This window comes from Haliotis rubra, unplaced genomic scaffold (assembly GCF_003918875.1).
Source record: "Haliotis rubra isolate DU_JTF1 unplaced genomic scaffold, ASM391887v1 Scf140, whole genome shotgun sequence".
Taxonomy (NCBI): domain Eukaryota; kingdom Metazoa; phylum Mollusca; class Gastropoda; order Lepetellida; family Haliotidae; genus Haliotis; species Haliotis rubra.
This window is the reverse complement of record NW_025765337.1, coordinates 1,736,072-1,749,684: the sequence shown is the minus strand read 5'-3', so window position 1 is coordinate 1,749,684 and position 13,613 is coordinate 1,736,072. Positions and strand designations below refer to the sequence as shown.

General features: G+C 40.4%; 1 protein-coding gene across 1 annotated transcript in view; it reads left to right on the top strand.

Moving 5' to 3' along the window:
- The window catches only part of LOC124268862 (cilia- and flagella-associated protein 70-like), a 44,126-nt gene extending 31,130 nt beyond the window's left edge, over nt 1–12,996 (top strand). The window contains 17 exon segments of the mRNA XM_046703889.1: nt 2,714–2,877; nt 3,219–3,279; nt 3,390–3,514; nt 3,652–3,790; nt 3,980–4,165; nt 4,409–4,489; nt 5,719–5,771; nt 6,767–6,882; nt 7,498–7,674; nt 7,921–8,067; nt 8,407–8,627; nt 9,652–9,804; nt 10,282–10,308; nt 10,310–10,444; nt 10,938–11,027; nt 11,149–11,298; nt 11,944–12,996. Coding sequence (XP_046559845.1) covers nt 2,714–2,877; nt 3,219–3,279; nt 3,390–3,514; nt 3,652–3,790; nt 3,980–4,165; nt 4,409–4,489; nt 5,719–5,771; nt 6,767–6,882; nt 7,498–7,674; nt 7,921–8,067; nt 8,407–8,627; nt 9,652–9,804; nt 10,282–10,308; nt 10,310–10,444; nt 10,938–11,027; nt 11,149–11,298; nt 11,944–12,024 — 2,106 coding nt within the window. The 3' untranslated portion in view covers nt 12,025–12,996.
- Nucleotides 12,997–13,613: the final 617 nt, after the last annotated feature.

Sequence of the window (13,613 nt, the reverse complement as noted above, 5' to 3'; positions counted from 1 at the left end):
TGTTAATATAGGATCATTAATTGTGCTAGAGCTGTCTACCTAGTGACTAGTTTAAAGAGATTATCCCCATATTATTGTTTACCACTTAACACTGGTAGAAAGTTATGAAGTTAACAAAGTGTTTGTCAGATGTAGATTTAGTAGTTTAAAAAACCATGAAATATACAAATACTATGTTACAGTTTATATGAAACATTATTTGTGAAATATATTGCTCATATTGATTATGTGTAGCATGATTATATGCAATCAATCAGTTCCACTGACTTCCACTGACTGAAGAGTAACATCCACTGATGACTGAATGATGGCATATTACTCCTAACTTGTTGAAATAAGAATTATATGAAAGATTCATCATGCAGAATAATAAACTCTGATCTAAAAATAAGAACACTCGCAACTGAGGAACTTTTGTAATTATCAAATAAAACGGTGTTTTTGTCTGTAGTCGGTTACCACACAGTTGTCAAGTTTAGTTGGACGTCAGCGTGAGGTATGGGAAACATTCAAACACTTGTAGTTAGATTGTAAAACTCTCCTACTTAACCAGTTTAGAATTATTAGAAAACTGAATAAACGAATAATTTGGTAACTAAAACCTGCTCCCAAACTTTCTCCACACCTTTAGAGAAATGGTCAGTGAAACGCCCCAAAATAAACCCTTCTCTATTCTTGCCTTCAGAAACTAATGTGCATTTATCTCTTATCTGGCTTAATATAGCAGTACTCAGACACAAGTAACCATGGTAACAATAGATTTACAAGGTTCTGATGCCTCAGTTTATTTTGCATTGTGGCTTTATAATGCATCTGGCATTATAAGGGACTGTTCATAATTTATGGCTAGAGGGGTGATGATGATTTTTAAAGAGAAGCATGTACAATGTGAATGACCACCCCTAAAATTTATGAACAAAGTAAGTGACCCCCCCTGCATGTCATGTACATAATTGCTAACCCACCCACCCAGTACATGTGTACAAACTTGATGATCATCATCCCCCTAAGCCATAAATTATGAACGGTGCCTAAAAGGGTTAGGTGTGACTGGAATGTTATTGAAGGGTATGGCAATCTATCAACAAGTCTCAAACCAGTGATGGATGATCTCAAGTTACAGTGGCAGACTCATCAAACCAGTGATCTATGGACTGAGCAGGATTTCCATCTGCCAGATCTCAACCCAGCCACCCTTATCTCATACGTCCATGTACAATATATACCGAGCAGCCAGTATCATCAGATTTCATCATCTCTTTGATCAGTGTTAGTTACAGTGGCAGATCATCACCCTTATCTCATACATCCATGTACAATATATACCGAGCAGCCAGTATCATCAGATTTCATCATCTCTTTGATCAGTGTTAGTTACAGTGGCAGATCATCACCCTTATCTCCTACATCCATGTACAATATATACCGAGCAGCCAGTATCATCAGATTTCATCATCTCTTTGATCAGTGTTAGTTACAGTGGCAGATCATCACCCTTATCTCCTACATCCATGTACAATATATACCGAGCAGCCAGTATCATCAGATTTCATCATCTCTTTGATCAGTGTTAGTTACAGTGGCAGATCATCACCCTTATCTCCATACATCCATGTACAATATATACCGAGCAGCCAGTAGATCATCACCCTTATCTCCTACATCCATGTACAATATATACCGAGCAGCCAGTATCATCAGATTTCATCATCTCTTTGATCAGTGTTAGTTACAGTGGCAGATCATCACCCTTATCTCCTACATCCATGTACAATATATACCGAGCAGCCAGTATCATCAGATTTCATCATCTCTTTGATCAGTGTTAGTTACAGTGGCAGATCATCACCCTTATCTCCTACATCCATGTACAATATATACCGAGCAGCCAGTATCATCAGATTTCATCATCTCTTTGATCAGTGTTAGTTACAGTGGCAGATCATCACCCTTATCTCCTACATCCATGTACAATATATACCGAGCAGCCAGTATCATCAGATTTCATCATCTCTTTGATCAGTGTTAGTTACAGTGGCAGATCATCACCCTTTTCTCTCTACCAGTTTCTCCTGAATAGCACATCATCGATTCATGATTAGCATGATAGTGATCACCACAAGCCTGTGTAGCCCCGAGCTTCATGTACAGTTTAGATTAGTGTCAAATGTGGCTTCCATCTATAGTCCCTGCTAATGCAGAGTAAACAGGTTGCCTCTACTGCTCTTAACACGCTTGTACTAATACATAGCTTGTCTATTTCAGGACAGTGACAGACTGTGCACATCAATACCCTGTTCATTTCAAATCAGTTTCAGACAAATGTACTTTATTTCAGTTCTGAAAAGGCACAATACTTTCAATTCTCTCTTCATTTCTTTATTTTCTTTTCTTGTTGCAAATAATATTTTAACCTTATAGAATCCTACTGTAGAATACTCAACACAATATAAACATGAGCTACCAGCAAGTGTAAGATGTCAGGCCTGTTCTAGTGTACTGCAGCTCTGCAGAGTATTCTCAACTTTGCACTTTCAGTTATTTATATATTAGACAAACCTTTATGAATATTTTTATTAGTTTGTTCATTTATTCACATTTGCGTGCACCAGTAAAGCTTGACAGTCCATCTGCACTTCACTTAATACAAACGTCTTTCTAATGTAGACTTTGTTTCTGTGAACACCGAGTCAAATGTAAGCTGTGGTTGCAGGCCTCGCAGACAGTGAAGTCAGACACTGCATCCGATGTGGATGGTCAAGCAGTGGTCAATGTGGAGGGCCAGCAGTATGTGGATGCCAAGGCCTACATCATGCTGGAGATCAACCTGGAACGCCCCCTGGTGCCCAAGAGGCCCCCCGAGGAACTCGCCAAACGGTACGTGCAAATGTCACCAGAAATATAGATTGCTGGTTGTCAACTTGGGCAGAATGATTTTTCTGCTTTATTTATCTCAATGAGATTTTGTTTCATGTTATGTTGAATATACATGTTCTTGGAAGCCTTGTAGGAGAAATAATTTATCAAGAGCCAACTTGTATAAGATCTAGGGAGGATGAAGGAAAGCCATTAACAAAGCCATCAACTTGTGGTCAACAGTAAGTTAATGCTTGTAACATAATGAATCCAGGATTAAGAAACATCTGGTTACATAGCAGCAGTATATTGTTTGATCTTTCATTGACAACATTGTCATCGTAATGTGTTCTTGTTTTCAGAGTAGCAGAACTCATTCCTCCCCGACCCTTGTTTCCCAAGAGAACAGATGGAGCTCAAAGGGTAAGTTACAAACTTTACATAGAATCACTTCAACAATGTTCGTAAATAATGAGTGAAATGCAGAATGTTTACTTTCCCCTGTAATTATGCTGTGTTTGTGATGTTGCCAGTCAGTGGAGGACTACCACAACCAAATCACCAGTGTGGCCGGACTTGTCCTGGAGGAGTTCCGGGAACTGTTTGCTGACGACATTAAGGATCCCCAGACACAGACCAACGAGGCCATGGAGGGCAGGTGGGTCTAGTGGCGCCAGTACAGGGACACACAACAATTAAACTATAATTCTTTCTTATCGTCCAGAAAAGTGATGCATTGTTTTGCTCAGTTTTTTATTTCACGATACACATGTTTACCTCAATATTTGTTGCCAGGAGACAGAAGCTGATCTATGAGCTGAACTCCTCAGGGAAATACTTCGCCTTCAAGGAGCAGCTCAAACATGCTGTGGTCAAGATTGTCCGGGAGAAATATCTAAAGACATCAAACTTTGAAGACCGACAGGAACTACAGGTCTGTGATGTTTTATGGGGTCATGAAATATTTCACTGTAGCTAAGTGAGCTGTATATTGTCTTGATCTATTGTACTCAAGTTCCAGGAGTTGACATAAGAGGGGATTGTGTGATTGCTCTTTGATGGATCACTACCATGGATGGTCTGTCATCTGAGACACTTGTTTACCTATTTGTGTTTGTTTCAGACCTTCCTCAGTGAGCTGTATGTTTACCTGGTGGATCAGATGCATGTAGCCCTGGGGCAAGTCCTGGCCCTTGAGGACCAACCCCCAGTGCCAGACCCACTCACAGACTCCGCTCAACTCAAACATTTTGCCAGGGAGGCAGAGGTCAATGAGAACTTTGACCTAGCAGCCAAATATTACCAAGAAGTGAGCACAATTCTTAGAGAGATGCAACTTATCTAAAGCTTGCAATCCCCAATGTAGTAATGTCAATGATCTCAGATGAGCCTCTGTATATGATAAGACTCCTGTAGTCTAACAATTGTCTCTCTCTCAGATTTATCTGACTTTAGATGATTTCATGACAAGTCACAAGATTGGTAATTCCTTCTGCTAGTAGCGCACATTATCAAAATATAGACATAAACTGTAAAACATAACTGTTTTCAGAGGATCGCACGGGAGAAGAATGATCCTGACAACTGGTTTGACTATGGTACCTTCTGCCTGTACATCAATGATATTACCAAGGTAGGGGTCCTCGAACATCAAACATCACATCGTTGTTGTCTAACCAGGAGAGAAGGCATATATATGACCCCTTCATGTAAGTGCTGCAATGTTTGCTGATAGTAACATCACTGTCAGGACCCTGTGATCATTGGTCCAAATTCCTGATCATGTGACTGAAACATGAACTGAAACACGAACTGAAGCACTTATTCATGATAGTGACAGTATCGCTGATAAATATATGGCATATTAACCAATTCAACACCGCAGGATGAATAATCGGCCACAACGTTATATGAGTCCCCAGACACCGGAGGCCGATTAATCGGCCAGGCAGTAGTCACGTCAAATTGAGACATAATTTTAGGAACCTAACTGACTTATGAGTGATATATTAAATCTATCACATTTCACAATGTCTGAAAACACTTATTAAATTTCAATTTATCATATATCATCAGCAAAATTAAAATTATAAACTATTTTCCGCATTGTTATTGAAAACAACGATTCTGGGACACATGCTTCGGGCAGCAGGTCCATAATAACATTGTCAAAGAGCAAAGTAACGATGTTTCGAGGAATCATTAAATAAATTGAATAAACTAATGAATAAAATCAACAACAACATTCATAAAAGTTGTCAAACGTACATATAAAATTACTATTTCCATCTTTTTGTGCGATCATGCAATGTAAGTCAAGTCACTGACAAGTGACATCTTGGCTCTCGCCGCCTCAATCTTCACGCTCGGACACGATGTTTAATGCGAAAATATATGCATGAAGCATTTTTGTCACAGGTCATAACCTAGCACGATACGTCCAATAATAGGTAGCGATTTCTTGCTTAATATGTTCAGAATAGCATTATTTTACCCCAAACTTTCGTCTAAATCTACAAGTTTTCGTTTACGAGGACGGTATCCATTGCCGTAATATGGCAGTAAATGCCTCTGGTTGACTGATGTTGAAAGAGTTAATTCTATTTTCATATATCCATATGTCATGCAGAAGTTCTGCCATGATCCCTTGTAAGTATTAGTGCACTGGTTGTAAGAGGCGACTAAATGTAGGGGGTCACTGGGTAGATTGTGTGTCATGCACTGATGGCATGTTGCTCGCAATATTGACCACTGGATTGTTTGGTGAAGACTCGATTATAAAGGTGCATTGTCATAAAGTTTGAATATTAAACATGAATGTGGTGCTAAGACAAACCTGACATGGTGTATTGTCTTCTGCAGGCTGAGGAGTGCTTCAAGGAGTGCATCGCGATCAATCAGAGACATCTGCCAGGGTATGTATTATCTCCCACTGTCCGCTATCTGTCAGACAAGCAGTATTACATTACCACAGTGATGGTGACAAAGATCTTCATGTATTCCTCTCCAACATAATACACTTGATGAAGCACACATAAAATACAGAGACAAGTAAGACAAACCGTGATGTTTAGACATTCAGATATACTGTAAACGTACTTATTTTCGCGTGGTGCAATTTTCGCGGAATTGACAGTTTAGACTACTTCGCGCGGTCAATTATTCGTGCAATCAGTAATTGCCGGAACTGTCAGCTGTCTCTTTGGCCGCCACTAATAGCAGTGAAAACAAACAGAGTGGCTTAACCTGTCAGGCGGCGTTTATTGCTTACTCACAGGAAATCCCTATCTGTGCGATTACTAGTACACAGTAATCCGTTTACTCCCGGAAGAGATGAAAAACACATCAGTCTTATGTTCCGAATTCTGACGATTTGACGAATTAACTTATACTGTATATGAAGCTCTTTGTGATTTCAAACAAGCCGGGTTGTTGTGAATGAGATGATTGAGTGTTAGTGACTATTCGCTTCATGATGTACTGGTGAATAAAATCTTAATGAATAAATAAAATACTGCTGTATTATTTCTTTCCGAGTCGTTTCACGGTAATCTGTTTTGTATCAAACCATGTCATGTGACCAATTTCCATGGCGGCCACAACACACATTGCTGTTTTGGCTAATTCGGCAATGGGATTTGGCTCATTATTTAATTATGTTTGGGGAAATCCATTACAGCGACAGTTAAGTATGATCAGTCGTCATTTTAAGATTCCCGTTGATTTCTGTCTTCAAACGTGATGTGTTATGGTAACAACTCAGGGGCGAGCGTGGCTAGACAGAATGAATGACAGGTTTATTCGCGGTGTATAAATTTTCTCGCTAAAATGTTTTGCGCGAAAAGCGCGAAAATAAAACCTGCGCGAAATATAATACGTTTACAGTAAGATGTACATGTGTGTGTTGCAGCCTGCTGCTGTACGGGGTGGTCTGTACGCTGTCCGAGAGGAACGAGGCAGCAGAGACATTCTTTGAAGCAGCCACGTGTGTTGAACCCAGGAATATCCTTGCCTGGACCATGTTGGGTGAGTGAGTGAGAGCATTGAACCCAGGAACATGTTGGGTGAGTGAGTGAGGGTGTTGAACCCAGGCACATGTTGGGTGAGTGAGTGAGGGTGTTGAACCTGGGAACATGCTCGGTGTGTGAGTGAGGGCTTTGAGCCTAGGAACATGCTTGGTGTGTGAGTGAGGGTGTTGAAACCAGGACCATGTTGGGCGTGAGTGAGGGTGTTGAACCCAGGAACATGTTGAGTGTGTGAGTGAGGGTGTTGAACCTAGGAACATGCTGGGTGTGTGAGTGAGGGTGTTGAACCTAGGAACATGCTGGGTGTGTGAGTGAGGGTGTTGAACCTAGGAACATGCTGGGTGTGTGAGTGAGGGTGTTGATCCTAGGAACATGTTAAGTGAATGAGTGAGGGTGTTGAACCCAGAACATGTTGGGTGTTTGAGTGATTTGATATGTGATGTGATTGTTGTTGGATAATCTCATCAGTGATTGTTCCTGTATGTTGCCATTAACAATAGTGAAAATGGGAGACATCAGAAATGGGTTTCACCCATTGTTCCCATGTTTTGATTGAAGTCTGTGTTATGACCTCTCAGACTGCACCTGACATCACTCAAGTGGTTGTGTATTTCAGGCCTATACTATGACTCGGTGAGCAATGAGATCGGAGCGGAGATGGCGTACCTCGAGGCCAATAAGCTGAACCAGGCTGCTGCAGTAGCCACAGCGCGAGCACTTCGGGAGGAAGAGATGGAGAGAGACAGGGTTGATGAGGAGGAGGAGGATATCCCTGAAGACGAGCCTGGTAGAGGTAAACACTTGTCTTGCAGGGTTCTAACAGGCCAGCTAGCATATTTAGATTCTGACTTCAAACTGGAGAATATTCCTTGGCCTGTAAATATGTTTGCATACAGTATGGACATTGTGGGATATTTTGTAAACTTTCAGCTATTGAGTTACAGATTACCTGATCGTAGCTTTACATGTCACATTGGATTATCTTGCAGTAGTTTGTAATGCCTCTGTGGGCTAATGTTGATCTTTCTGTTTGTTTAAGACATTGATAACCCAGAGGGAGGTTTGTCTATTCCTATGATTCCTGAGATCAAACAACCGACGCCCACCAGTGACAGGGGGAACAACTCTGCCAAGTCCACCAACCGCTTGTCAGAGAAGAGGGCATCAGCAATAGGCAAAAAGCCAGGTGAGTTTTAGTTGAAGCACAGTTTGTGGACAAGCACGATGCAAGTAATGTTTTCTTAATTCTCTAGTTTTTGCAGTATTTCTCTGAAAATAATTAATGAAACTTGGTTTCTCCACTTTGCTATAATGTAGACATATAATCACTTAGAGAGGTAGAGGCACTGAAATTTGTTACTTACAATGTCCTGTTGTCATGGCTGAATGAACATTGCATCTTGCTGTATTCAATTTTGGCCCTGAATACTTCTATTTCAAACAGTGATATTACAGTGATAAGTTCTAGTTAAAGCAGTACTAAACTTGGTTCACTCACCCATCTTGGGTAATGTCCATCCCTCAGCACCACCAGGGGCTGGTCAGCAGAAACCCAAGAGTCAGGAGAGTGGGGGAGGGCTTCTCTCCCGCCCAGCCAGTCAGCAGAAGATGTCCAGTCAGCGTGGCACCCCCCAGCCAGCCGAGGATGCCCCCGAGGACGTCCCTCCACGTGAGCCAACGCCCGTCCCAAGCTCCAGTGTGTACATGCAGGCTGTGGACTGGCTCCTGGAAGTCAAGGCTATCCCTGTAAGTCGGTCGTGATCACGGTCTTCCCATACCTAACTACCATATCTGGAGGGGCACTGACAAGAAATATTAGCATTACCCGTGATCATGATTGAGACAAAGCACATTCAAAACTTTATTTGCAGAATATGTTCAGTCTGAAGAAGATATTTGGATACAATTGAAATTTATACTCTAAAATAGATCTTGCAAGAATTATTTCAAACAATATCAGTGGTTATTGGATGGCGGTTGACATTTCAAGTGCAAGCTGAAAGTGACACAACTAGAGAAAACAGATCTTGTATCCCATGCACAAGGCCACCCACCCCCACGCCGAAGGCCCGGGTTTGATTCCCCACATGGGTACAATGTGTGAAGCCCATTTCTGGTGTCCCCCGTTGTGATATTGCTGGAATATTGCTAAAGAGCGGCTTAAAATCCAACTCACTCACTATTCCAAACAAATCACTACTAAGGAATCACTATAGCAGTACCAATCCCAGGGTAATATAAGACAAGGGCAATCACTATAGCAGTACCAATCCCAGGGTAATATAAGACAAGGGCAGTGATTATAGCAGCAGAACAGTTATGGTAATACATGTATACACCTCTCGGCAACAGTCATCCATCTTGCAACTAACGGCCTTGGTAGGGTATAATGACAATCACATACAATGCTGGTCTTCTGGCAACTGGAGATGTAGTGTTAGAAGAGAGGCAAGAGTTAGCTCCCCTTATATACCTCAGAATATTGGTATCTTTGCGCCACTAATGTCATGATTTGATAATGTTGTCCCACTTTGTTTTGTGTTGTTCAATGAACATGCTGTGTGAGAAGTGATTTTTATGATGCATATGTTTACAAGGATTGACTTCACTTGTTTTGTGTTTGGACTTATAAACATAAAAGATAGTGTACAGTAGAGAATGTTCACAGTATGTATGCACAGCATTATATATGTTTATGCCTCCCAGGCAGGCAGTTCTAAACTGTAATGACAATCTGATGTCAGTTGAATGATGTCTGTAATGTGTGTAGTTCACCGAGCGGGCCCTGGGTCACGAGCTCTTGTCACCGATGGGGGGACCAACGCCTGGATACCACATCGCTCTAGCCAAGCTGAAGCTGCAGAAGAGGGAGTTTGCAGAGGCTGAGGAGCATCTAAGTGAAGCTCTACAGACAGAACACCAGGTGTGTGGCCATGGTTTGGGCTCTGTCTGTTATTACTAGTGTTGAAAGTATATGTTGGTCTGAATAAATAGTCAGCAGTACTGATGTTGAAGCGTCATTCTAGAAACTGGAAATATATAATACTTGATATGTGATTAATAAATTAGAGATTTCAAACGGCAGTAACTTTATCTCGGTGATGTCAGTGCTCAATTTAACATTAGAAACTTGATGCAGTGTGTTTGATTCCAATGTAGTGCTGTTGGATCTACAGGTAACAGAGCTCTAAACTGAAATAAAGGTATGGTTAGCTCCAGATTTACAACAGATTTATGAACTATCAACGAAGGTTTCAAACCCCTGAGAACCTGTGGAAATATTTACACAAAAACATCATCAGATATTTAGTTTCTAGAATTTATGCTTTTCTTTGTCAATGTTATTTATTTTCTTCATGACATGCATAGGATCTCCATCAACGGACAATGTTGGTTTCAGAACCCCGATGCATGGGCCTTGATGGGTCCACGTGAAATACCTGACTGGTGACACAGAGGCAGCCCGCGACTGCTATGAACGGACCATCACGTTTATTGCCGACGCCTCGGAAATGCACTCCATCTATTTGAGACTTGCCTCTGTCTATCTGCAGGAGGGCAGGGTATGTACTTCTGACATATCATGTCTATTTCATGGCAACATTTCTCAGTGACATTTTGTCTCTGAATTAATTTATATACTGATGTAAAAAACAACCAAAACAAAAAACTAGCAGCATAAAGTCACTGAAATATTCTCACCATCAAAAGGGTTTTATCCATGAAGCATCACGTCTGTCATGTTCTTCCATCTCCCAATCTCAATATCTCATGTCAATGAAGTCATATTAGATGTACAGACAGCAGTCAGGATCTGATGTGACATTTCCAAAATGCTCTGATGTATATTGCCCTATATGTTTCCTTACCTTGATTGTTGTGAAGTCTAAATGTTTAGACAATAGAATTACTTGTTCACAACAAACAAGACAAAAAATCTGAAGTATTATAAATTTGATTTTTCTCAAGCATTGTTTGTTTGGGATGATTGATGGAATACAAGAGGAACTCTCACTGCAGGCATTAAATAAAGAGCTACTTATCTTGTTGTTATAGTTCCAAGAAGCCAAAAATACCTTCCTGCTTGCCTGCAAGAAATCTCCATCGTGTGTGTCCTGGCTTGGCGTTGGTATTGCCTGCTTTAGGGTGAGTACATGGGAGGGTGTGTGGTTCATACTTTCTTGTGCCTTGTAATATAGAAAGTGCTGGTGATACCATTTGAATGAGAATGATGTTTAACATGGGATTCCATCATTTTCCTCCCCAGCTTGGTGAGCTGACCGAGGCAGAGGATGCACTATCTGAGGCCAACGTCCTCAATAACAGTGACCCCGAGGTCTGGGGGTACCTCTCTCTGGTGTGCCTGCATACACAGAGGCAGCTTGAGGCAGAACAGGCATACAAGTATGCCCTGAAGGTAAGAGCCTGTATGGGAGAGTATTGTTACACTCTGTCTGCATGTTGGACAGCAGGCCATTAAGTGGGTGTTGTTGTCGGACACATGGGGCAAACAGACTTCTCTTGTTGGATAAATGTATCTGTGACATAGTACAACAAGAGGCTTTAAGTAATACAAAATAAATTCAGAGGTCTCCTCCTGTCGTCTGTGAGTCAAGGTTTGAGTAGTGTGGCCCAATGGTAAAACAACATCCCTTGAACTTTTTCTGAGTTCACGGCCTTGCATGTCCTTGTAGGCCACACTGAAGGTCAGTAAATCAGACCTCTGAGAGATGCATTGTTTGATTTGGTGCCCATGAAAGTTACCAGGCAGTGATATGTTTGAAATACTGTTTAAAGAAGTTACAACTTTCTCACTTTTAAGTTAAAGTTTTATGTTGTTTAATGATAAAAATGATGGAATTCATTTGTAGACTGTTGTGCCTGGACAATCACGTGTACAGTCAGCAGCATATAACAGTAATAGTTTCAGCCGGTCTGCTAATTCTGTGTTGTTTTGTTTTTGTCCAGCATTATGTTCTGTTTCTTGGCAACTAGCCTATATCATGATGCTAGTTATTGTATTGAAGGTATGTGGATACATTAGTATCTTGTTGTTTTCCAGCTGAGCCTACAAGACAATGATCTGTTGACTGAAATCCACCACGTGCAGCAGGAGGTGGGATTCGGGAATCCCCAGTTTTAACTCGACAGAAACATGAACATCAGCCAGTATTTTCAGGACATCCATTGTTCATTAATACCTTTCATAATTCTTGTTTCATAATTTGTGAGCAACTATATATTTTGAAGGGATACCTGTTAATTATATTTTTCCATACTTGACAATAACATGTTTCTCCTTCCTGAATTCTGTTAATTTGATTGCAGCATACATACATATCATGTTGTGCCCTTGAAAATAGGTATCATATATATTACAGTCACATGCAGGTATGTTTTGAAAGATACAGCTCCACAAGGCCACAGTCAATTAAATATTAGGTTTTTACCCCAAAGTTAAAAAACTTTGGTGAAAGGCATTTTATTCATTATATTTTCATTTTTTATTAATTGATTTTTATGAAGCTGTATATTGACCTATTGTGGTTCACATGCTACATGATGTAGTAGAACTATAGGTGTATTGCAGGTTTCATCAAGTAGTGAGACAAGGCTACTCACAGTTACTAGGGCAAATACAGAGTGTTTGGTTGTAATACGGAGATGAAAATCAAATATAATTCATTTATTACCACCAAACTACTTAACATTCATAACTTTCTTTAATGACTTTCCATAGGTGTTCATCAACATACTGGTCAAGTGTTTGATTATTACTTTTAATTTGGAACTAATTTGTTTCTGGTTCATTGTTGAATCGACTTGGTTAGGCTAATCGGTTGTCAGGTGCCCTAGTTACTGTCTATATGCCTTAGATGCCTCCCCCATCACCCCAGTATTTCTGTGATATTGTACATAGAACAGTGTACATATAGGAAGAATTCTTTGTTCATTTCAGCCAATCATGTAATATACATGTATGTAAATAGATTGTTGGCATGTTCTTCATGACTTGTATCAATACAAATTTGTTATGTTGAGTCGTCTGATAATATTGAAGTATTTATAACTAATATTCTCATAATCTGTAATATAATAAATGAGTGAGTTTAAATGTGTGATTGATGTAATGATTCAAAGCATCCACGTGTCTGCTTGTCTGACATGTACATGTGTCATTTTCCTTTCATCAAAGCTGGAGAACGTGTTGAACAACATTCTAACATCAAGGGGAGATAACTCTAAAGTGATTCTGACAGGTCGTGAGATAAGACTATCCACATCTGTGTTACGTGTTTTCAGAAATGTTTATTACCGTTTCATCTCGAATTCTTGGGAATGTTTCTCACCTTGATAAATTGTTAGACACGTTTCAAACAAAAATAGGTGGGAAAACAAGATCGTTTGAGGAAGTGTACCAGTTTGGACTTGAAAGGTACATAATCGACATTGGCTGAATTTTCACCCCCTTCTCAAGCTCAGTCAGAGAGAGAAAACTAAAGGATATCTTAGAAATGTTTATTCCCTCTTTTTACTTCACCACACAAACCAGACTCGTGAAATGGGATTCAGTGAAAGCTTCCAAGTCGTCAAGTTTCACAGGGGGACGTTCTCGCTGCTGTTTCAGCTACAAGCTCGTTTACTGAGGGTAGGGAGATATCCCCGGGCCGTGAGACACAACACAACTCCGGGGGATATTGATATGTTTATTAGAATTATAACATGGCGTAT